This window comes from Chiloscyllium plagiosum, unplaced genomic scaffold, assembly GCF_037043375.1.
Source record: "Chiloscyllium plagiosum isolate Xiang-an unplaced genomic scaffold, Cpla_swu_hap1 HiC_scaffold_6, whole genome shotgun sequence".
Classification (NCBI taxonomy): domain Eukaryota; kingdom Metazoa; phylum Chordata; class Chondrichthyes; order Orectolobiformes; family Hemiscylliidae; genus Chiloscyllium; species Chiloscyllium plagiosum.
This window is the reverse complement of record NW_028270144.1, coordinates 88,576,420-88,599,632: the sequence shown is the minus strand read 5'-3', so window position 1 is coordinate 88,599,632 and position 23,213 is coordinate 88,576,420. Positions and strand designations below refer to the sequence as shown.

The 23,213-nt window shown below is 40.3% G+C and overlaps 1 protein-coding gene across 4 annotated transcripts in view; it reads left to right on the top strand.

The window, feature by feature from the left end:
* LOC122550755 (spermatogenesis-associated protein 13-like) overlaps window positions 1-23,213 on the top strand; it is a 243,508-nt gene that overhangs the window by 50,323 nt on the left and 169,972 nt on the right. For 2 of the 4 annotated variants that reach the window (XM_043691970.2, XM_043691966.2), the window contains exon 2: window positions 4,584-4,619. The exons of 1 other annotated variant lie outside the window; for it this stretch is intronic. In XM_043691970.2, coding sequence (XP_043547905.2) covers window positions 4,584-4,619 — 36 coding nt within the window. Of the gene's footprint in view, window positions 1-4,583; window positions 4,620-23,213 lie in introns of those variants that run through there. One more of the 4 variants, XM_087988183.1, reaches the window with a different exon arrangement.

Here is a 23,213-nt window from a genome sequence, read left to right as displayed (position 1 = left end):
TTTCTGAAAACCATGCACCTGAACTCCAAGGTCCCTCTGTTCCACTACACTCCTTAAGGCCCTACCATTCACCATGAAACTCTTTCCTTGATTTGACTTTCCAAAATGCAAGACCTCATACTTATCTATATTAAACTCCATTTGCCCTTTCTCAGCCCATTTCCCCAGCTGATCAAGGTCCTGCAGCAATTTCTGATAACCTTTCTCACTGTCCACATTACTGCCAATTCTAGTATCATCTGCGTTCTTGCTAATCATGCCTTGTACATTCTCATCCAAATCGTTCATGTACAGAACAAACAGTAATGGTCCCAGCACTGACCCCTGAAGCACACCATAGTCACAAGCATCCTTCACCTATTACGCTCTGCTTCCTACCATCAAGCCAATTGTGTATCCAATTTGCTAGCTCCCCCTGGATTCAATGTGATCTAACCTTCCAGAGCAGGCTACTGTGGAACTTTCCCAGATTTTTCCTCATAGCCCTCCTTGAATAAGGGCACAACATTTGCTACCCTCTCTAGTTTTCAGGGACCTCACCCATGACTTATAATGATGCAAATGTATCAGCCAGGGCCCCCATAATTTCTTCCCTTGTCTCTTGCAGTGTTCTTGGATTTCTGGTCAGGACCAGTCAATTTACCCATCTTCATACATTCTAATATGTCCAATACCATCTTGACTTGTGATATGCATTGTCCCCATGATATCACTACTAACTTCCCCAAGTTCCCAAGTCTCGTCGACCTCCACGGCAAATGCAGAAGAGAAATGTTCAACAAGGACCTCGCCCATCTCCTACAGTTCCACACATACATGTCCACTTTGGTCCTTGAGGGGCTCTATTCTCTCTCGTTATTATTTTTCCCTTTAATATAATTCAAGAATCTCTTTGGATTCATGCTAATATTCTCAGCCAAAGCTATCTCGTGCCCCATTTCCGCTGTCCTGATTTCCTTCAGTAAACCCCTGTTTACTCACCTAGGGATTTACTTCGTCCGAGCTGCCTGTACCTGAGCCAAGCCTCTCTTTTTTTTTGTTGTCACGGCCTCAATATCTCTTGTCACCTAGGGTTTCCTATTCCTGCCAACCTTGCTCTTCACCCTCACAAGAACATATCGACCTTTAATTCTAGCTATCATGCTTTTCTGTCTCCTGATTGCCAGATGTCCCTTTTGCCTGTAAACAAACTTACTCGAATCAACCCCTGCAAGTTTCTGTCTAATTCCATCAAAACTCATATTACCCCAATTTAGAACTTGAACCAGTTTTCTGTCCCTTTCTATAATTATTTTAAAATTAATAGAACTTTAGTTACTGGTCCCAAAGTGCTGCTCCTCCATCACCTGAGTCACTTGTCCTGCCCTGTTTTCCAAGAGTAGGTAGAGTTTTACCCTTTCCCAAGGGAAAGTTAATCCCTCTATATATACTGCTTGAGGAAGTTTTTCTGTACACTAAAACAAAACAGAAATCCAACTCATCCAAGACCTTTATCACTGTGGAAGTCTGTTAGGAAAATTAAAATCCCATATTATAATCCTTTTGCTCCTGCAAGTCTCCCTACGTATTTGTTCCTCTAATTCTCATTTACTATCCCCTTTGTATTTATTAGCTCCACCCACAAAGCCTCACCTGATGATCTGTTATTTCAACTGACTACTGCTGTGATACTTCCCTTAATCAAAAATGCATCTTCCCCTTTTCTCTTTTCTCCACATCAGTCCTGTCTAAACCACCTGTATACTGGCACATCAAGCTGCCAGTCCTAACCCTCCCATAGCCATGTTTCTGTAATGGCTATAATATCAGAGTCCCATGTACTTTTCTGTGCCTGGTGTTCATCAGCCTTAACTGTCAGCCATGTTGCATTGAAATACATGCAATTTAATCCAATAGGTATTCTTCGCTCCCTGTTGTGTTCTAGCCTGACCTGTCTCTTCAGCTTGCTATTTCTGATTACTATTTCTCCTTGCACTTGCTTCACTGCTGTTAAAGATTTTTCCCCCTGCCAATCTGGTTTAAACCCTCCCCTGTAGCACTAGCAAATCTGCCATCAGGGTATTGCCGCTGCTCCAGTTCAGGTGCAACCTGTCCCTCTTGAGCAGGTCACCTCTGCTGCAGAAAAGATCCCCATGATCTAAGAATCTGAATTCCTGTCCCCTGCACTAATTCTTCAGCCACACATTCATCTGCCATATCCTCCTTTTCTTACCCTCACTACCATGTGGCACTGGAGAAATCTGGAGATTACCATCGTTGGTCCTGGTTTTTAAATTTTTTCCTAGTTCTCTATAATCACCCTTCCCCTTGAGAACATTCTGTAGACGCTTCGAGACATCCTCGACCCTCATCCTGGATTCTCACTTGCAGTCACAGACTTTCCTGTCTATCCCCTTAACTATAGAGTTTCCTATCTCTTAAGTTCCTATTTACCTCTTTACCCTTTTCCTGTTATGTCTTAGAACCTGCTGTACTGCCACTGACCTGGCTACTGCTGCTTTCCCCGAACAGTCATCATGTCCCCACCCCACAAAGAGTCCCCAAAATGTTTTCAAGGAGAATGGCACACTCTGCCTACTCGCTTTGCCTTTCCTGGTGGTCACTTAGCTACTCTCTGTCGGACCTTAGGTGTGGCCACCTCACTGAAACTCTTCTCTGTGATGCACTCAGCACTCTAATACCATCTCCCAGGAGCTGCAGCTGCGTGCATTTCCCACAAACGTAGTTATCAGAGGTGATGGAAGTCTCCCTGAACTGTCATCCTGCAGAAGGAACATGCCACTGGCCTAACTGCCATCTCAACTGCTGTAAGACTAAAGAGGCATGTTCTAGGACTTTTTGAAAGAGTGGGGAAAGAAAAGATTGGAGATCAGAGCTGAAAATGTATTGCTAGAAAAGCGCAGCAGGTCAGGCAGCATCCAAGGAGCAGGAGAATCAACGTTCCGGGCATGAGCCCTTCTTCAGGAATGAGGAAAATGTGCCAAGCAGGCTAAGATAAAAGGTAGGGAGGAGGGACTTGGGGGAGAGGCATTGGAAATGCAATAGGAGGAAGGAGATTAAGGTGAGGGTGATATGCCGGGGTGGGGGCGGAGAGGTCAGGAAGAAGATTGCTGGTTAGGAAGGTGGTGCTGAGTTTGAGGTTTGGGACTGCGGGAGCAGACTTCCTAACCCTCAATCTTCTTCCTGACCTCTCCGCCCCCATCCCCACTCCGGCCTATCGCCCTCACCTTATCACCCTCTCCATAACCTCCTCCCACCTATCACATTTCTAACGCCCTTCCCCCAAGTCCCTCCTCCCTACCTTTTATCTTAGCCTGCTTGGCACACTTTCCTCATTCCTGAAGAAGGGCTCATGCCCAAAACGTCGATTCTCCTGCTCCTTGGATGCTGCCTGATCTGCTGCGCTTTTCCAGCAACACATTTTCAGCAGGTCATTTTAAGGGAACTGATGGTAGATTTAAAGGAGGTGTATGATAGTTTAGGCAAAAGAAATGTTAACTGTATCAGCTGGGATGTGGACTAGAAAAGGAAGGTAATTGGTTAGCAATTTTTTTTTTTGAAAAGATGGGCTCCCCGATCAAGAGTTGACTCAATTAGCTCATAACATACGCAAAGTAGGAGGAAAAACAAGAACTGGAATGGCCTCTCCCCATCCACCCCAACAACACATTTCTGCAGCACTGCTGCTATTGATTGGTCAATACTTGACCTTGCTACATTTTTCAACTCCACAAAGGCCTACAGTGCAGCAAGTCCATATATGATCCCCAATAATTGGGCATGCTACTTGAGGTATGATAGTTGACAGCATCTTGCTTTGTGTTCAGGTGAGGCCCAAGACTCCATTTTGGGTATGCCTAAAGTTTCTGGTGCATATTTGAATTTCAATGCCACTATTTATCTCTGCAGGTAGTTGGCTAGTAATATGAACTTCTTCAGAAAATTGCCTTAGAGTTTCATTGTATTTTAAAATGTTGCAATCTTTTGTCACAGCTGCTCACATGGGCTTTCTATTCATGTGTACTAAAATGCAAAATGATTTCATGTATTATTTCAAATTTTGGTGGTTTACATAACTGAAACCAAATATATTCTGGGATAGAAACTGGAAGCACCATACTGAAGGCTTTTGCCAGAGCTTGAAACAGTTTTTGAGAATACTACATGTTCCTTATTATCAAAGGCATTGGAGTGTTTTTTTTCTGTATATAGTGAAAATCACAACTGCTAGGATATTCTTCCCCTCTAATCCCATCTTTCAGCTGTTCCTTTTTGCTCGACCATATCTGTCTATTAATGTTAACACTCCTTGAGCAACAACTTGGAGAAATAAGAATTAATCAGTTGAATTATATAATTTTTGTATCTTTTGGAATTTTAAAACCCTTCCTCTTTCAATAAATAAAAAATAGATCAGCCAATAATACTATTCTTAAATATATAAATGCTTAATATCTTGGAGTCTGTCAGCCAATTTTTGTATTTTTCAGATTTTTAATTTTGTTGCCCATTATACTGTGTTCAGATTTTTTTTGTATGCGAGTAGACTTGATGGTAATCTAATAAACTATTTCTGCTTTCAGGGTTTCAGTGGTCGCTCTGTCAGTGTTCCAGACTTGGTAAGGTGAACTTAAATGAGTTTTATTGACAATAGTTTTCCTTGCTTTTAAAGGAAAAATACTTTCATCCAGTCTGGCTTTGTTTTTATCATTTTGTGTTTTTTATATTGTGGGAGTGTAAGCTACAGTGTGTAGAAAACAAAGGAGGTTTTGGGTAACAATCTACAGGTAGTCTATGGTGATTAGCAGTAGATACTAAGTTGCGATGTCATAATTGGTTAGAACAAAAGAAGGTCAAATTAGCATACCCTGTAATAAATTTAATTTGGTTTAAGACCAGTCAAATAGGTTCATATTTAATGATCTCTTGGACAGGATACTGGAATACTTTCGTTAGTCATTCATGGGACGTGGGTTATACTGGATAGGCTGGCATTCTTCTGCTAAATTCTAACTTGTCGAGTCGAATGTGATATTGAGCTGTCCTTTTTTCCAAATGCAGCCATTAGGAGGCAGTGCCAGGATTTTGAGCCAGTGACCATGAGGGGTGGTGTATAATTTGGAGGGGAACTTTGCAGGTTGTGGTGGTGTTCCAATGAATTTGTTGCCCTGTCCTTTTTAGATGATAGATTGCAAGTTTAGAAGGTGCTGTTGGTGAGTTACAGCAGTGCAACGTGCAGATGGTATATGCTGCTGCCACTATGATGAAGTGAGTAAATGGTAAATATGAGGTGTCAAACAGGCAACTTTTGTCCTGAATAGTTTTGAGATTCTTCAGTGTTGTTTGGCACTACTCACGTCCAGGCAAACAGTACTTCATCACACCCCTGACATGTACCGTGTTGTAGAATGAGGAGATCGAAATGAGTAACAAACTGCAAAATTCCTCGCCTCTGACCATTTCCTGTAGCCTGAGGATTTATGTGGTTCTCCAGTTCAGTTTCTAGTCAGTGGTGATCCCCAGGCCTTTCTGTGGATTGCAACCTTGCTGTGGTGGAGAGGCTTGAATGTTCCATTGAATGCTAGAATGATGCCATTGAGTTCTTGACTCCTGGGAAGGCCAGCCACCATGGAAAGATTGGAGGAGAGGCATTAGACAAAGCACAATCCAACTATGTCTGTAAAGGTGATACAGGTGGAAGATATTTGTGTTATCATGGGCTGTGATGACAAAGCCTAGCAGTAAGGTGGTCCCCAGCTGTCAATCTTTCCTTACCAATAGAATTGAATCGACCTTTTGTGAAGGACTATCTCTGCTTATGTGCAACAGTGTTTCTAAATGTAACAGATGTCCTAAACACCCAAACGCATGTGCCAACAAGTGCATGCCATAACCATTGTCCTGAGGTACAGACTGACGTGTAGATTCAGTTGTTCACTCTTGGAATAGGAATGCAGTTTTGGGAGCTTTCTTCAAAACTGAGCAACCTCTTCAGAGAGCACTCTGCTTGCCCTACATGAGGAAGGGTGTAGAAAATGTGCCCGAGAAATAGTCTGTAACATGACCAACCTGACTGGAAAAATCGCTTTTGGTGGCTCGTTTACTCGTAGTCTGTAAACCAAAGTGAGACTAAATATTGGAACCTGGAACATTCAAGCCCTCCTGGATAATGACCAAAGCAGTTGTGTGGAAAAAGATTTATCCTTGTTGCCCATGAACCCGGGGCATTAATGATGTCCTGCAGGAGACAGTAAGGATAACTGAGAAAAAAATCTGAGGATCAACCCAGGACACTTGGAATTGGATTCACTGTCAAGAACTAACTCATCAACCAACTCTGAACTCCCCGTTGGCATCAACAATCGCCTCATGACTGTCCATCTGCCATGTGCCATGGACCAGCATACAACAGTCGTGACTGCCTATGCTGAAACTACGCAAATGTGAAGAAGGCTGGACACCATACTCACCAACATCCCAGAGGAAGATTTGAAGTCCTCAAGTATGATGATTTAATGCCAGGGTTAGAAAGGATACCTGACTCTGAAAAGAACTATCAGAAAGGAAGGAGGTGGGATTGTACTGCTCAGCAAATATGTGGGCCATCTCATAGTTCTACCAAAAGGGTAAATTCAAGACTACGTCAAGGCCTCTATGATCAAAGCAATGGCACATGATCAACTACGTCATTTGATCCTTATTACCAAATCAATATCCTGCAATCTGCACTGGTTGTACCTAATAGTTCATCTGCTCCTCAATGTCCATTTTAATTGCCATCCAATGCAGCTGAAGATAAAACAATTCAGAAAAGAATTCAACATTGAGCAGCTTCAAGAACCAAGCGAACTAGCAAGCTTCCAACAATGTCTTCACCGAAATCTGTTCTTTTTTTTAAATGGAGTAGAAGAAATCTGGAAAGAGCTGAAAACAGCCAGCATCCATGCTGTAAAGAAACCATTTGCTACATGACCAGGAACCACCAAGGGATGTTTGATGGGAACTGACTACATCCTCCAAAACCTCATTGACAAAAAGAGGAAAGCACTCCTTGTCTAGTAAAGCAACATTAGCAGTGAGTTGAAGAGAGAACTCATCAAGCAGCAAAGTTGAGTTGGAAAGAAGAATGAGGAAATTGAGAACCAGTAGTGGACTGAGAAAGCTAAGGAACTGGAGCACCTTGCTGATTAGCATGATACCTAGATTTTCTTCAGTACCACCAAGGCAACAGATTAACCCAATACCCTTTGCCTCAAACTGGTGTGGAATGTAGATGAAGAGAAAGTGAGGTCTGCAGATGCTGGAGATCAGAGCTGGAAATGTGTTGCTGGAAAAGCGCAGCAGGTCAGGCAGCATCCAGGGAACAGGAGAATCGACGTTTCGGGCATAAGCCCTTCTTCCTGAAGAAGGGCTTCTGCCCGAAACGTCGATTCTCCTGTTCCCTGGATGCTGCCTGACCTGCTGCACTTTTCCAGCAACACATTTCCTGGAATGTAGATGAAACTTGTTAGACAGAAAATATCAGCCCAAATGGGGAGAACTTTTTAGGAATTCCTAAAATGTGATATTATCATTGAGGATGTGCTTGAGGAAAACCCTCAACTGAACATCACTGATGATCTTGAACTCCCACCTAGTGTAGTAGAAGTTAAAGCTGCCATTGGACACAAATGGAAAAGTTGTGGGATTAGATGGGATTCCATCAGAAATTTTCTAATCTTGGAGCAATGTCATCTCCAACTTCCCTGACAATCTGAGAGAAACAAGAAATCCCTGCCAATCTCTTCAAACCTTGTTTATTGCCTTCGCGAAAGTGTACTGAGGAATTGGTCTCCACTTCAGTCTCAAACTCGAATCTTTCACCAACCCATTCCAGCTCTGCTGCATCCCTCTGAAGATAAATGGAGAAATCTTCCCAAACGTGGAACTTTTTTCCCTACCTGAGAAGCTACATCCTATCGAACGCTAATATTGATTTTGAACATTCAACATCGTACCTGATCTGAGAGCGCTGGCTTTGGGCACTTGAGTATCTTTGACCATGGCATCCATACTGATACCAAGAACCTGTTCTCTTAAAATTCAGGTAGCTTGTCCAATGCAGATGCTGCTGAGCCTATGTTGGTGATAGTCATTGAAGTTCCCTACCCCACATTCTGTGCACATCCATCTTCATGGCTTCCTCCATGTGGTATTTAGCATGGAGATTTATCAACTGTGTTTTGAGATGGTAGGATATAGGTGGTGGCAGTAGTTGGGAATCAGCAGGAGGTTTCCTTGCCCATGTTTGATTTGATGCCGTGAGATTTCATATAGTCTGGAATTAATTTTAGGGCTCCACAGTGACTCCTTCCCCAACTGAAGACCAGTTCTGAGATTGTGAAGCAAATGTCTGGAACTTTGTCAGGTACAATTCTGAGAGTATGTTTAGGCTATTGTTTAATCAATATGTGGGGCAGCTTTTGTCTGGTAATTAGGACCTGTATCTCAACAAAAATGAAGTCTGCTGGAGATGCAGGGGGGGGAAGAATACTGAACTATAGCTCCTCTTTAGGTGGCTGAGCATGTTTAAAATACTGCAGTGTTAATGATTCCATGCAGAGAGGGTAAATATCAAAAAATTCCTGTTCTTCCATTCTTTTTAAAGAATGGAAGTACGTGTTGCCCTTTTTGTTTTGAGGAGTAGACTGAGTAAATTTCCAATTGTTTTCTAGCATGTAGGTAGATGCTAAGGAATTGGCACATTGACATGAGCTAATTAAGGTGTTTGAAATTTCAGCAGACTAAAATATGGTGATCTTGATGTTCAACTAGTTAGACGTATGGCTAGCATTTATCACTTTGAATTTCTGTGTGCAGTATATAATGCAAGCCCCGTCGAGGTTTCATGAACTACTGGATTTGTTGAAGTATGTTTGCTTTACAAAATTTTGTCTAGGCTGCAGTTGAAGAACTGTATGCAGTCCTGTTCACCATGCTATAGAAAGGATGTGATTGCACCTGAGTGAGTGCAGATCAAAATAACCTAAATACAGTAGCGCCTCGACATACGAACGACCCCGTTCACGAACAAATCCGTTTACGAATAGGATTGTACGTAAAACTTTGTTTCAACGTCCGTACGAACTTCAAGGTACGAATGCAAAAAGGTTTCGTTGTCATTGTTCTGCTTTGCTACGCGCGCTTTGAATATCCGAACAATGGGAAAATTGATTCAGTTCGCGAACCGGGTCCCGGAACGGATTAAGTTCATAAGTCGAGGCGCTACTGTATTCCATGTTTCACTATCATCCATGTGCCTATCCAAGAATTGCTTAAATGTTCCTAATGTATCTGACTCTACTACCACTGCTGGCAGTGCATTCCTTGCACCCAACACTCTGTGTAAAGAACCTACCTTTGATGCCTCCCCAAACCTCCTTCCAATCACCTTTTTAAAATTTATGCACCCTCGTATAGACATTTTCACCCTGGCTATCCACTCTATGCCTCTCATCATCTTATACAACTCTATCTAGTCATCTCTCATTCACCTTAGCTCCAACGAGCAAAGCCCTAGCTCCCTGACCTTTCTTCATGAGACATGCCCTCCAGTCCTGGCAGCATCCTGGTAAATCTCCTATGCGCCCTCTCTAAAGCTTCCACGTCCTTGCTGTAATGAGGTGACCAGAACTGAACACAGTCTTCCAAGTGTGGTCTATAGAGCTGCACCATAACCTTGTGGCTCATAAACTCAAACTCAATTCCCTTGCTAATGAAAGCCAACACATCATATGCCTTCTTGACAACCCTATCAACTTTTGGGGATCTATGGATGTAGACCCCAATATCCCTCTGTTTCTCCACACTGCCAAGAATCCTACCTTTTAACCCTGTATTCTGCATTCAAATTCAACCTTCCAAAGTGAATCACTTCACGCTTTTCCAGGTTGAACTCCATTTGCCAGTTCTCAGCCCCAGCTCTGCATCCTGTCAATGTCCCATTGCAACTTGCAACAGTCCTCCACACTATCCACGACACCATCAACCTTTTGTGTCTTTGGCAAACTTACTAATCCACCCACCCACCCACTTTCTCAAATTACATTGAAGGTTGTGGGTCAAGTACTGAAAAATTGGATTAATGTGGGTAGGTCAATACAGAAGGGCCGAAGGGGTCTCTTCTGTGCTGGTAGACTCTGACTCATTAAACTCTTAATGCTGTTTCCAGTTTCATTTTAAAAAATTGAATCTTGAAATCATAAATTACTGAACTTTGTAGATATTATGTTAAGTTTTCAGTCGACAAATCTCATAAAGTACTGGTCCCTTTAAAAGCTCCTTAAATTTGTGCTGTATTTCTCTGTACCATACTGCAGTACTAATTATTGAAGTAACCAAGGACATGCCATTGTTCATGTTTCTATGAATAGCTGACTCAGGAAAATGAGTTATGCAGGGAGCTAATAAGTAACTTTGAAAGTAAGTTTGTTTTGGGTCTACTGAGTGGTTTTTTGACCTGCTTTGAGTTTGGCAGCAAAGTGTTACTAATTGTTGAAATTTGAAACTGCAATGAGTGGACTGGTCAGTTGTGTTGAATGTATTTTTGTGAATATAGAACTGAGTGCCTGTAGCAGCTGACCATTTTGTAAAACTATTTTGCCTCTCGCAGTAGTTTGAAGTAACTGAAAATATTAAAATGATAACAAACGAGTACTTGTCTGTTTCTGTCCTGTACATGTTATATAGCAACTTCCATTGTTTTCAGTTTTTAATTTCAGAAAATCAAGCCACATTTATTTGAATGTCCAACCATCCCAGAAGTCTGCAATGTGAAGTTCAAATTTGAAATCCTTTTAGTGTAAATTTCTGACCTCAGCCATAAATTATACCCATGATGATGGTGTTATGGTATTGTCCAGTTTCAAATTCGCTGTTCGAATTTAAATTCAACCAATAAATGTGAAGTTGAAATTTAGTCTAATTAATGGTAACTGAAGCTATTATGGATAACTATAAAAGCCAACTGGTTCGCAAGTCCTTCTTGGGAAATAAAATCTACAGCACTTGACTGCGGACCCTTGGGCAATGTTGATTTTGTTAAATTGCATTGAGTGAGCCAGTTCGTTAAAGGGGCAATTGGGAATGGCAGCAAATATTTGCCTTGCTAGTGATGTCCACGTACCATAGCTTTTCATCGTGGTTCCATTATTACTGTGCCTGGTAACATAAAACAACTCTACTGAATGTAGTTGATTTTTTAGCATTATAAAATCACCAGATCTTCCAAAAGTCTTGGTTTAAAATTTAAGAGTATTAACAGCCAGTTCACTCAAATAGATGTGAACATTGCCAATGTGAAATATTTGCTTTTTAATTTGCAGAAAGTACTTTTTGTTGGTGATTTAGTAATCTGATATTAAGAAATGGAACTTTTTTCAACTGATATGTTGAGTAAATCAGTTGAATTGCTGACATTGCTTTGGTGAAAATTTCCAATGAAATTATGAAACTTCTATGAAATTCTAATTGTTTTTCCATGAAAATGTTAAAATCAAGCAAGACTTCAATTCTGTCTGTAGCTGAGAGTAAGTAGTTCAGTGAAAGTCATCAATACTTTGGTCATTTAACTTCCCTAACAATTTTGGACTGTGGTTATAGTTGTCCAACACTTTTTCTGGCATAATTTAGAGATGCTGGTGTTGGACTAGGGTGTACAAAGTTAAAAAAATCATACAACACCAGGTTATAGTCCAACAGATTTAATTGGAAGCACACTAGCTTTTGGAGTGCCGCTCCTTCATCAGGTGATTGTGGAGGACACAATTCTAAGGCACAGAATTTATAGCAAAAGTTTACAGTGTGATGTAACTGATTATCTGTTGAGTGTCTTTCATCTGTTTAAATACCATGATAGTTTCACTTCTTTCATGTGTAAATCACAAAACCCTTTTTAAAAGTTGCATTCTCAGGTTAACTGTAATAATTGTTAGCGAGACAATATGTTGAAGGTGTTGGCCCCCTGTGTTCTCTGTCTGTGCCATGATGTTTAGGTTGCTTCTAATCTAAAAAGTGAGATAGGAGTTTTACATGAATTCGTGCAGTTTTTGAGCAAAGTACAATGTAACTCTGCAAGTACAAATTCACCCCACAAATGTATACTTAGAAATTGACGTACATAGTGCCTGAAATCTGCATTATATTTAATAACACTTCTAAGGTGAGCAGCTATTTTGTTTTGGTGAGAGTACCCCAGGCTTGAGATGAAATATTATTGTGGTCATGCCAGTCTGGACAAGGTGAATAACTATTGTATGTCGTCAAGGCATCTGAAATAGTCAGAAGATAAAAATGGGGTATTTGCAATGCTTTGCAGAGCAAATGTGCAAGACTATGTAACAAGTGAAGTCTCCAATTTTGATTCCTGGTTGATACTTAGTTAACTGGTCTCAGCATCAAGAATCTTGAATTCCTCCCTGCACCAATAGGTCAGGGAGAGGAAAAGATAGATCATATTGCTGATTCTCTAACCAGTGACTCCAGCTCAATGCTGCTGCTGATTAGCATTTTAAAAAAAAGTATCCGATCAGTTTTGTGCCACTATTATTTCATCTTTCTGGGGGCATCAGAATTCTGAAACTAAGCTTCAACAGAGTGACAAGCTGAGAAAGGTGCCAAAAGGTATTCCGAGGGAATCCTCACAATTCAGAAAGGTTGAGTTTCAGGAAAGGATCCAAAAAGAGCTGGAATCTCCCTGTTGCATTTTAAACTATCCGTTTAAATAAGCATATGTGAGGAAATTAATAGGTACAGTCACAGTAAGAAAATAATGAAGTCTAAATCAGGATTAAGTCATGTGCATATGTACTGAGCATAATGAATAAAATTGTAGGTACAGAGTTTTTAGGTGGCTTGTATACAATTCAGTGGGTTGTTTGGCTGTTGCAGAGGGCAGTTCAGTCGACTGCATTGCTGTGGGTCTGGAGTGACACACAGGCCAGACTAGAGTCGTAGTCATATAGCATGGAAACAGACCCTTTGGTCCAGCCAAGTTCCCAAACTAAACTAGTTGCACCTGCCTGTGCGTGGTCCATATCCCTTCAAACCTTTTCCTATTCATGTATTAATCCAAAAGTGTTTTAAATGTTGTAATTGTACCAGTTAGCACCACTTCCTCTGGCAGTTCATTCCACACACAAACCATTGTGTAAAAAAATAAAGTTGCTTCTCATGTCTTAAAATCTTTCTCCCCTCTCTCCTTAAAAATATGCCCCTAGTTTTGAACTCCATCATAGGGAAAAGACATTTACTATTCACCTTATCTATGCCCCTCATGATTTTATAAACTTCAATAAGGTCAACCCTCAACCTTCTATGCTCCAGTTTAAAAAAAGAAAAAGGTCCCAGCCTTTCTAGTCTACTTTTATAACTCAAACCCTTCCTTCCTGGCAAATCTTTCCTTCCCGAACCCCTCCAGTTTAAAAAGGTCCTTCCTATAACAGAATCACCAGAACTGCACACAGTACTCAAAACAAAAGTCTGTCCAACATCCTGTACAACCATAATATTAGTCCCAATTCCCATAGTCTGAGCAATGACAGGAAGCATGCCAAACACTGCTTTAACCACCCTGTCGACCTGTGATATACATTTCAAAGAATTATGTACTTGAACCCTAATGTCTCTCTGTTCTACAACACTGCTCAGAGCTCTCCCATTAACTGTATAAATCCTGTCCTTGTTTGTTCTACCAAAAATGCGATATCTCTCATTTATCCAAAGTAAACTCAATTTGTCACTCCTCAGCCCAACGACCCAATTGGTCAAGATCTTTCTGTAATCTTTAGATAACCACCTTCAATGTCCACTATACCACCAATGTGGTGTTATCTGCAAACATACTAATCATGCCTACTATATTCTTAACCAAATCATTTATTTGCCTTCTGAATATTTTGAAGGGTTTTGGTCTGGTCCAGAACACATTTACACCCTCTTTTCCATGCACAGTATGTTCATATCTTATGTGGCAGTCTTTGTGATAGCTTGTTGAATATCTTTTGGAAATTCAAGGATGCCACATTTACAGATTTCTCCTTTGTCCATCTTGCTTGTTCCTTCCTTAAAGAACTCTATACATGTGACAAGTACTATTTCTCTTTCTTACATTCAGTCTGCCTGACCACAGGATGATTTTCCAAGTATCCTGTTTGATGGATTCTTGAACTTTCCCTATGACAGACGTTAGGTCAATGTGTATGGTTTCCTGACTTTTTGTATTCTTTCTTTCTTGAATAAGTGTGTTATGTTAGCAATTTTATTTATCCAGCATTTTTCCCTTGGTCATTGTTTTAAAGTTCTCACTCCTATTCACTGCTTGCTTTCAAAGAAAAAGCATTTCAAATTTTTTTCCCTGCTGAATCAGTGTTTCTAACTGCAAGTTAATAGCAAAATGTAGGTATGCAAGTGAATAGAGACATGGGAATGTGAAAATAGCAATGCACTTCATGCTTATAGGACTAAAATATGAACAATTGAGGTAACCAGATATATATGATCTGAATTGACCATTTAGCCCATTTGCGACCACTCTGCCATTTGATTATGACCAATATGCTTCTCGACTCTATTCTCCTGACTTCTTCCTTAACCCTTGATTCCCTTAGCAGTCAATTTATTGAGTATATGGTGCTTATTTCGAGTATTCCACATTTGTGGCCTGTCTACTCCAAACAAATTGTAGCCGAGTGCAGAAACAATTCACCATAACTGAGGAAGTACAGTAACTGTTGATGAAGATTGAGTAGGCTGAGGGGAAGAACAGAAATCTGGTGTAAGCTACAATTAGACGAGATTCCCTACAGTGTGGAAACAGGCCCTTTGGCCCAACAAATCCACACTAACCCTCCGAAGAGTAACCCTCCCAGACCCGTTCCCCTACATTTACCCCTGACGAATGAACCTAACACTACAGGCAATTTAGCATGGCCAATTCACCTAACCTGCACATCTTTGGACTCCGTGTCCAAAGTAGTACCTCAGTGTGGACAGCGGTTAGTGTCAAACTGTGGGTGTCGCTCAGTGCCAGTTGTAAAGGGGTCGAACATGAAAGTTTTATTCAGAACAAGGGGGCACAATAGGCCAAATTAAACATTTTTTGGGGAAATTTCTTTACACTGTGGACCATGTATTGTGCTGCCAGAAGGAGTAGACGAAGCAGATTCTTGCCAGCATCTGTGTGAAATGATGGATACGTAGTACTCGCGCACAATACATTATCCAAATCCCTTGGGACCAGCTGGTTTTCAGAATTCGCAATTTTTTGGATTTCTGAATAAGTGACAGTTTAACGGTGAAATTAAATCTTACAGCAGGCTCACCTGTGAGTACTACGAGCTTTGAGACACAATTGACACCTGCCAGTGCTAGGTCATGCCCCCATGTCACATCTGAGTGACGTGGGTCAAGTGGGTGTGGAGTTGGGTTAACTGTTTGCATGCCAAACAACCTTGTTACGGAGAAAAGAACTCACGAAAAAGCTTCAGATTTAGATTAGATTAGATAGTGGGGAAACAGGCCCTTCGGCCCAACAAGTCCACACCGATCCACCAAAGCGCAACCCCTACATTTACCCCTTACCTAACACTACAGACAATTTAGCATGGCCAATTCACCTGACTTGCACATCTTTGGACTGTGGGAGGAAACCGGAGCACCCGGAGGAAACCCACACAGACACTGGGAGAATGTGCAAACTCCACACAGTCAGTCGCCTGAGTCGGGAATTGAACCCGGGTCTCTGGCGCTGTGAGGCAGCAGTGCTAACCACTGTGCCGCCGTGCCGTGCCGCGCTGCCCAGATAAAGGATAAATCAGATAAAGGATTGCATACCTGTAATTGAAATTTGTCTGCAACGATAGCTAGAGATCACTGAAACAGATCACATTGACACATTTCGGGGAAACTTAATGTTTGTATGTGGCAGGAAAGGTTAGAAGTATGGGGCAGGTTGAAAAGACGCAAATAAAATGGAAGACAGCATACTTGAATCTAACAAGTAGTGGTTTGTTTGTGCTATAGATTACATGTAAGGAAGGACTGAAAGTCAGGAAGTTTTGATCAGAAACTGATCAAAGGAGCTGAGCAGTATCATCTAAATTCATAGTCTACAACTGTGCTAAAATATTGCAATTTACTTTTGCGTTAGGGGTATTAGCGATAAAAGGGTGACCGTGTTATCTCCATTCATTCTGTTGCCGTTGTCAGGGAGTCTATAATTTTAATGAAAAGCCTGAATGATTGTTCTAATGAAAGGTCGTTACCCTGAAACATTAACTGTTTCTTAATATGCTAGCTGACCTCTTAAGTAGCATTTTCTGTATGAATTCCAGATTTCAGCCACTTGAATAAATTGCTTTTGTATCTGTCGGCCAAATAATGCCCAAACATGATACACGTATTGGTTACTTCCCTGCTTTCCAAAAAGAGAAGGACCTATTGAAAGAAGAAGTAGATGAAGTAATTAAGCAACAGAGGACCTTTTTATTCAGAAAATGTTATATTTTGAAGTGATGTAAAGGGAAGTGTGGAAACATTCTCAAAGTTCCAGAAGCTAGGTTACTCCTCGGCTTCTGACGCTACAGGGAAAACAGCCCTAGCCTTTTCAACCTCTCCCTATAGTTCAAATCCTCCAACCCTGGCAACATCCTTGTAAATCTTTTCTGAACCCTTTCAAGTTTCACAACATCTTTCCGATAGGAAGGAGACCAGAATTGCATGCAGTATTCCAACAGTGGCCTAACCAATGTCCTGTACAGCAGCAACATGACCTCCCAATTCCTGTACTCAATACTCTGACCAGTAAAGGAAAACATACCAAACACCACCTTCACTATCCTATCGACCTGCAACTCCACTTTCAAGGAGCTATGGACCTGCACTCCAAGGTCTCTTTGTTCAGCAACACTCCCTAGGACCTTACCATTAAGTGTATAATTCCAGCTAAGATTTGCTTTCCCAAAATGCAGCATCTCTCATTTATCTGAATTAAACTCCATCTGCCACTCCTCAGCCCATTGGCCCATCTGGTCCAGATCCTGTTGTAATCTAAGGGAACCTTCTTCGTTGTCCACTACACCTCCAATTTTGGTGTCATCAGCAAACTTGCTGACTATAACTCTTTTATGTTCGCATCCAAATCATTTTATATAAATGATGAAAAGTAGTGTCCCTAGCACCGATCCTTGTGGCACTCCATTAGTCACAGGCCTCCAGTCTAAAAAACAACCCTCCACCATCCTGTCTTCTACCTTTGAGCCAGTTTTGTATCCAAATGGCTTTTCCAGCAACACATTTTCAGCTCTGATCTCCAGCATCTGCAGACCTCACTTTCTCCTCAAAAGATTTAAACTCAAGGGGATCTGCTTTTTTAAGCTCGCGAAATTGAGAGACTGCTATCAGTAACAGAGTTTAACTGCCAAATGACTATAATGCAGATGGAGAAAGCTACCTTGGTGATGCCTCATTATTTTGCTTAGTTGTGGTGAGTGCACTAACCAAATAAACACTCATGGTGGTAATATTCATTTCCATTAAAATTTGGTCTTCACTATAGGTTTTGCATATTGATTTCTTATAGAAAATACAAAATGTTGTCTAACTTGAACTGTCTTTACCTTGTCTGGAAATGATTCTTTCAACTTCATTTTGGTTTTGCTAATTAAAAGCAAAATGTAGCTTTTTATTATTGTTAGCTATGCCTATATCTCTTTAATGCGTGAAAAGAACTGTTAGGTTTCAAAAGCTCATCCTTTTTTCATAATTATAAGATCAATGTGGTTGGAGAGGCCATTTTAACTCACTCATCCAGAAAGTCTGAAGTTGCCTATCTCACAGCTTGCAGCTGTTACTTAAATGATTCCAGGACTTTTTGTCTTTAATGATTCTCAGGTTTTTGTCTTATGTATCTGGAAGCTATTCCATATGTGGTTCCCTTTTTTTCTAAGATCAGTTTAAGTTCCCCATTACTAGTTTGAATCTGAACCATCTCTATCCTCCCATTTTGTTTTCTCTCTTTAATTCTGGGCAAACTTTTTTTTATTTTACCACTTAATATAGGGTATACTTCTGAGGTTGTCTTGATCTCCTTTTCAAATTTCTTCTGTTTTGCTTCTAATGTTTTGCCTTTAAAGGTTCAATCTTGAATAGAATTTGACACACAACTCAAATTGATGTCTGAGCAGATCAATCATCGGGTAATGATAGTTTTGTACATTATCATATGTTCATCTCCATATTGCTACATTTCTAGAAGACCTGCCCACCATCTTTTCAGGCCAACTAGGGTGAGACAATGCTGACATTGTAAGTGTTAGTCAGATCCTGATTGTTAATGGCATACCAGTTGTGTTTAATCATATGCCGGTGATTTCAGTAAAGTTTTTTTTTGATTTAAGCTGATGTTTTCTGAAACTTGTATGTAGTTAACTTAGGGGTATATGGTTGCATTGTTTCACTCTACATAAATGTTAACCTAAACACAATTGGCTATCCATTTGAATTGGCTTTCGTGATTATAATACTAAGGATCATTTGTTTTTAAAAAGGCTTTTTGAGAGCTGTTTGGCCTTCACTTCCAAATGAAGCTTTGTAAAATGGCTGTTGTACGAGGAAAGTCTTTTCTTGCAGTTCTACCAGACTCTGAACATCATTCTTGCTTGTGCGTTTGGCAAATAAATTAAACTTTCTTGAACGGAGAATGAATTGGTGTTGTCTATTTGTTGTTTTCTGAATTGTGAATTTTAGAGGTGAAATTGATGTTCTATCCATTCTCCCTCTAGTACATTCTTTTAAAGTAAGGAATAACGTAATCTGTGTTGGCTTTGTGATGGTATGGATAGATTTGAGGCATGAATGCCCATTTTAGCAGAAGATATTAGTTACCATAATTAGCTTAGAAATTATCTTGTATAGAATGCGCATGATGATAAGAACGAGTCATTGTCTGGATGTTCTATATGAACTTTATATTACTATGCTTCTCGTGTCTTTGTTTAAGATTAATCAATGTGTACTATAATACAGTTAGGATCTTAAGAGTTATTGGAAATTATAAGGTAAGGTCTACCTATCAGAATATGAAGAATTATTTCTGGGAGAAGCTAACCAGAGTCATGAGTTCTCTGTGCTCTTCAACAGTATGCAACCAATGTTGTAGTAGTAGTGTGTATTTACTCTTAAGTTGTGCCTGTCTCTCACATGAGACAATCTTGTCTTTCTAATTTCTGTGATATGCAATGAACCTTTCTGTTTAACTAAAACCAAACTTCTCTTCTGCCAAGTGTTAACATGCTGGCATCTTTCTCGACATTGGTACCAGTAGTCTAGACTAGTACCAGCAAGAATTAGTGGCAGTGATTCTGTGCAAGATATCCCAGATCATATCTGGCAATTTAAGATCGTAATGAAGACATTGCTGACTTATAAGATGATGAGACAGTTTTTGCATATGTGTAGTTTGTAGAAGTGCTGTTCGTTTTTTCACAAAAGTATGTCTGTCAGTTAAACTAAATGACAGTTCTTTTAAACAGCAAAAAGAATTGCATGATCTGGCTAAAACATCTGAATAGAATTGTTTGGCGGGTGTCTGTGCTGAAGGGACAAAATAATTGTATATTAATGAGAGATTTATATTTAGAGGTCCAACATTATAGAATGTAGCTACTGTACGTAGGAGAACTAAATCATGGTACAATGAGAAGATTCATGTCAATATTTTAAACTGCCTTCGTAGTGGGTCTGCTTCGAAGGATGATCATGAAGGTCACTTCCCGAAAACATTTAGGTCTTTTTTTTTGAAATATGAGGAGTATTTTGATATTCAGACAAACTCTTAGTGCAAACAATTTACTGCATGTCTAAATTTATTTACACTGTATTAAAGATGGTATGGTCATGACTGATTTGATTTCATTTTGGTTTGGCACAAACGGTACATCAAGTTTTTAAAAATTTTCTTCATAAAGAGAAATAACTTGACAAACCATAATATGGTTAGTGTTGGCTCCAGTTTATTATCAACTGTTGCTCAGTTGGTAGCATTCTCTCCTCTGCAGCAAAAATCAAAATTCTGATTCGGAGACTGGAGTCCAAAATTCCAGGCTGAAAGTATGCAGTACAGAGGATGCGCTGCATTGCTGAAGATGCTGATTTTTGGATGTAACACTAAAAGACTCCATCTCTTCTTACGTGGATCATGTATATCTCATGGTGTTACTTGGAAGAAATGGAAGGGAGTTCTCACTCATGTTTTGGCTAATAGGTATCTCTCTTTTAACATTGTAAAAGCAGATTAGCTGGTTTAAATTACATTGCTGTTTTTGGGCATTGGCTATGAGTAAATTTGCTGCTGCAATTCCTACTTTGCCACACAGCATACTTGAAAAGCATGTAATTGATATTAAAGTAATTTGGATGTTGAGGTGGTATTAGGAGCGAATAAAAGTAAATACTACTTTTTTGTTTTGATTCGAGGCACTGATAAGTAGTCTTATCCAAGATGAAACATTAGTATCAGCAGTCTGTTTGACAGTGAAGGTGTCAGGAATCAACTTGTCTGTGATTGGTTTGCTCAAGCTGGAAGCTGACAAGGCTTTCCTGTTTTAGTGATTAAATATCCCTATCTGGTTATCTCTGATGCTGAACCAGCTTGTTGAGAATTTTGCTGTCCTATTTAACGCTAATGCGAGTCAGAACTTTAGACCACATAGCCACGCTATTACAAATTAGAGGAAATTTCTGCTCATCCAGTTTTGAATGTCTGAATAGCCGTATGAAAATGTAACTATGAAGAAGTCTAGAAAGGTGATTACTTAGAGCTGGGTGTTGTCTACATGTTTGTGAAAATGATGAGTATTGTGCTTTTGGAATATGTCAGCTAGGGACAGGAATGCATGAGTTATGGATGAGGATCAAGAATAGATCCTTAAGGGGTTCTCTGGTAATGGTGCAGGAACAGCAAGAGAAGCCACTTCAAGTGATACTTTGGGTATGATTATATGGAATGGAACCAAGTGAAAGCAGCCCTATCTCGCTGGACAATGGTGTAGAATATTTGAAAAATTATGTTCTAGTAAATTATGTCAAAGGCTGCAGACCAATCCAGAGGATAAGGAGGGATGGTTTACTTTTGACACAGTCATATGGACCTATTTCAATACTTGGCAGGATGGAAACCTGATTGGAGGGGTTTAAACAGGAATTCACAGGGAATTTGGTAGAGGACAATATGTCCAATTTTGGAGGAAATTAAGGATGTGCAAATAATGATGTCAAGAGTTTTTTGTTTTTGAGGATGTGACCTGATTAGTGAAGGTGGACAACACCTGAATAGAAGGCATTGATAACTCCTCCCTGCTGGTGGTCCCTTCCTACCGATAACCATACAAAGAACTGCACTCATCTAATTCTGGCCTCTTGCGGACCCCTTACTTTGATTTATCCACTATTGGTGACTGTTTCTTCACCACCTCAGGCCCTAAACTCTGGAATTCCCCTCCACTTTACCTCCCTTTTCTTTGGAGCTTAGGAACTGTAGTTGATCATTCAGCCTGTCAATCTCCTCAGTGAGGTTGTGGATGAGCATCTCCCTTAATGCTGCTTTCTCACACTCTTTATTCCCTGTTGTCATTAATATTCAGAAATCCTATTGGTTTTTCTGTCTTGAACAAACTCAATGGTTGAGCTTGCACGGATCCCTAGGGCAGAGAATTCATAGATTGCTGCCCTCTGAAGAAATTCCTCCTTGTCTCAGTCTTAAATGGCCAACCCCTTATCTGAGGTAATGACCTTTTGGTTTTAGACTCACCAGCCAGTGAAAGGCATGCACCCTGTCATTCCCTGGTGAGTGTTATTTAAATTTCAATTAGATCATACCTTGTTGGTTAAGGAGACGTATGAAATACTTCATTAGTCAAGGCATTGAATACAAGAGCAAAGTGGTTATGATGGAGCTGTATATAACAATTAAGCCACAGCTGGAGTAATGTGTGTAATTCTGGTCATCATACTATAAAAAAGATGTGATTGCATTAGAGAGAGTTCAAAAGATCATCACCAGGTTGGCTGGGGTGATTCACCTATGGACACAGACTAATTAGTTTGGGGTTATTTTCCTTGGTGCAAAGCATGCTGAGGTGAAATCTGATTTGAGGTGTGCAAAGACTGGATATACAGGGCGAATAAAAATTCCCTGCAGCGGGATCAGTAACCAGATAGCAAAATTTTAAAGGTGAGAAGGTTTAGAGGGGATTTGAGGCAAATCTTTTTACCTAGAGGGTTTACATTTAATGCAAGGAGTATCATAGGTTACCCTGGATTGTGATACTGTTGCCATCAGGGATGTGGTTGAGCGAGGGACAGGACGGACAACTCAACATTTCGAGATGCAGGATCTTCGGACAGGACAGAGGAGAGTGTAAAAGGAGTCAGTGACTTCAGTAATGAGGGATGATATCTTGGAAGAGTCTACAAATGAAGCTGTTAAATGTATTCAGCAGATTTTTTTTATATCAACATTTAGAAGATCCTACAAAGGAGAGTGCAGTGCTGGATATAACAATTGGGTAATGAAGCTGGACTGCTGATTTGAAGGTGGTGATGATGGAGCATTTTGGTGTTGGGGTGACCACAACTGTGTACTTCTAAGTTTGTTATGGCAAAGGAAAAAGATGATCTGCAAAAAAGGGATTTGGCTTGGGGAAGGCAGATTTGTATCAAAATAAGGCAAGATCTGGCCAAAGTAGACTGGGAACAGCTACTGGAGGGTAAATATACAGCAGAACAGTAGGAGGCTTTCAGAAATGAATTGGAGAGAGTACAGGCCCAACATGTTGCTCCTACATCTGACCTAAATGGGAACAAGTCCAAAGAACCTTGAAAATCTAGGAATGTTAAGAACTAGATAAGAAGGAAAAGAGACGTACAGCAAATAAAAAAAGCGCACATCAACAGAGGCCCGAGAGCAGTATATAAAGTGTGGGGGAAATTGAAGCATTTAAAAAAGCAGTGGGGACATGAAATAACACTGACAGATAAGATTAGGGAGAATCTTAACTTATCCACAACTATCTCAAAGGGAAGAGAATTAAAGTGTTAACAACTTCACGTGGTTCTGCAGTTTCATTTTAGCCTCTAGCTGCTCATATTTCCTCAGCAGAACCTCTTTGCACCTGTAT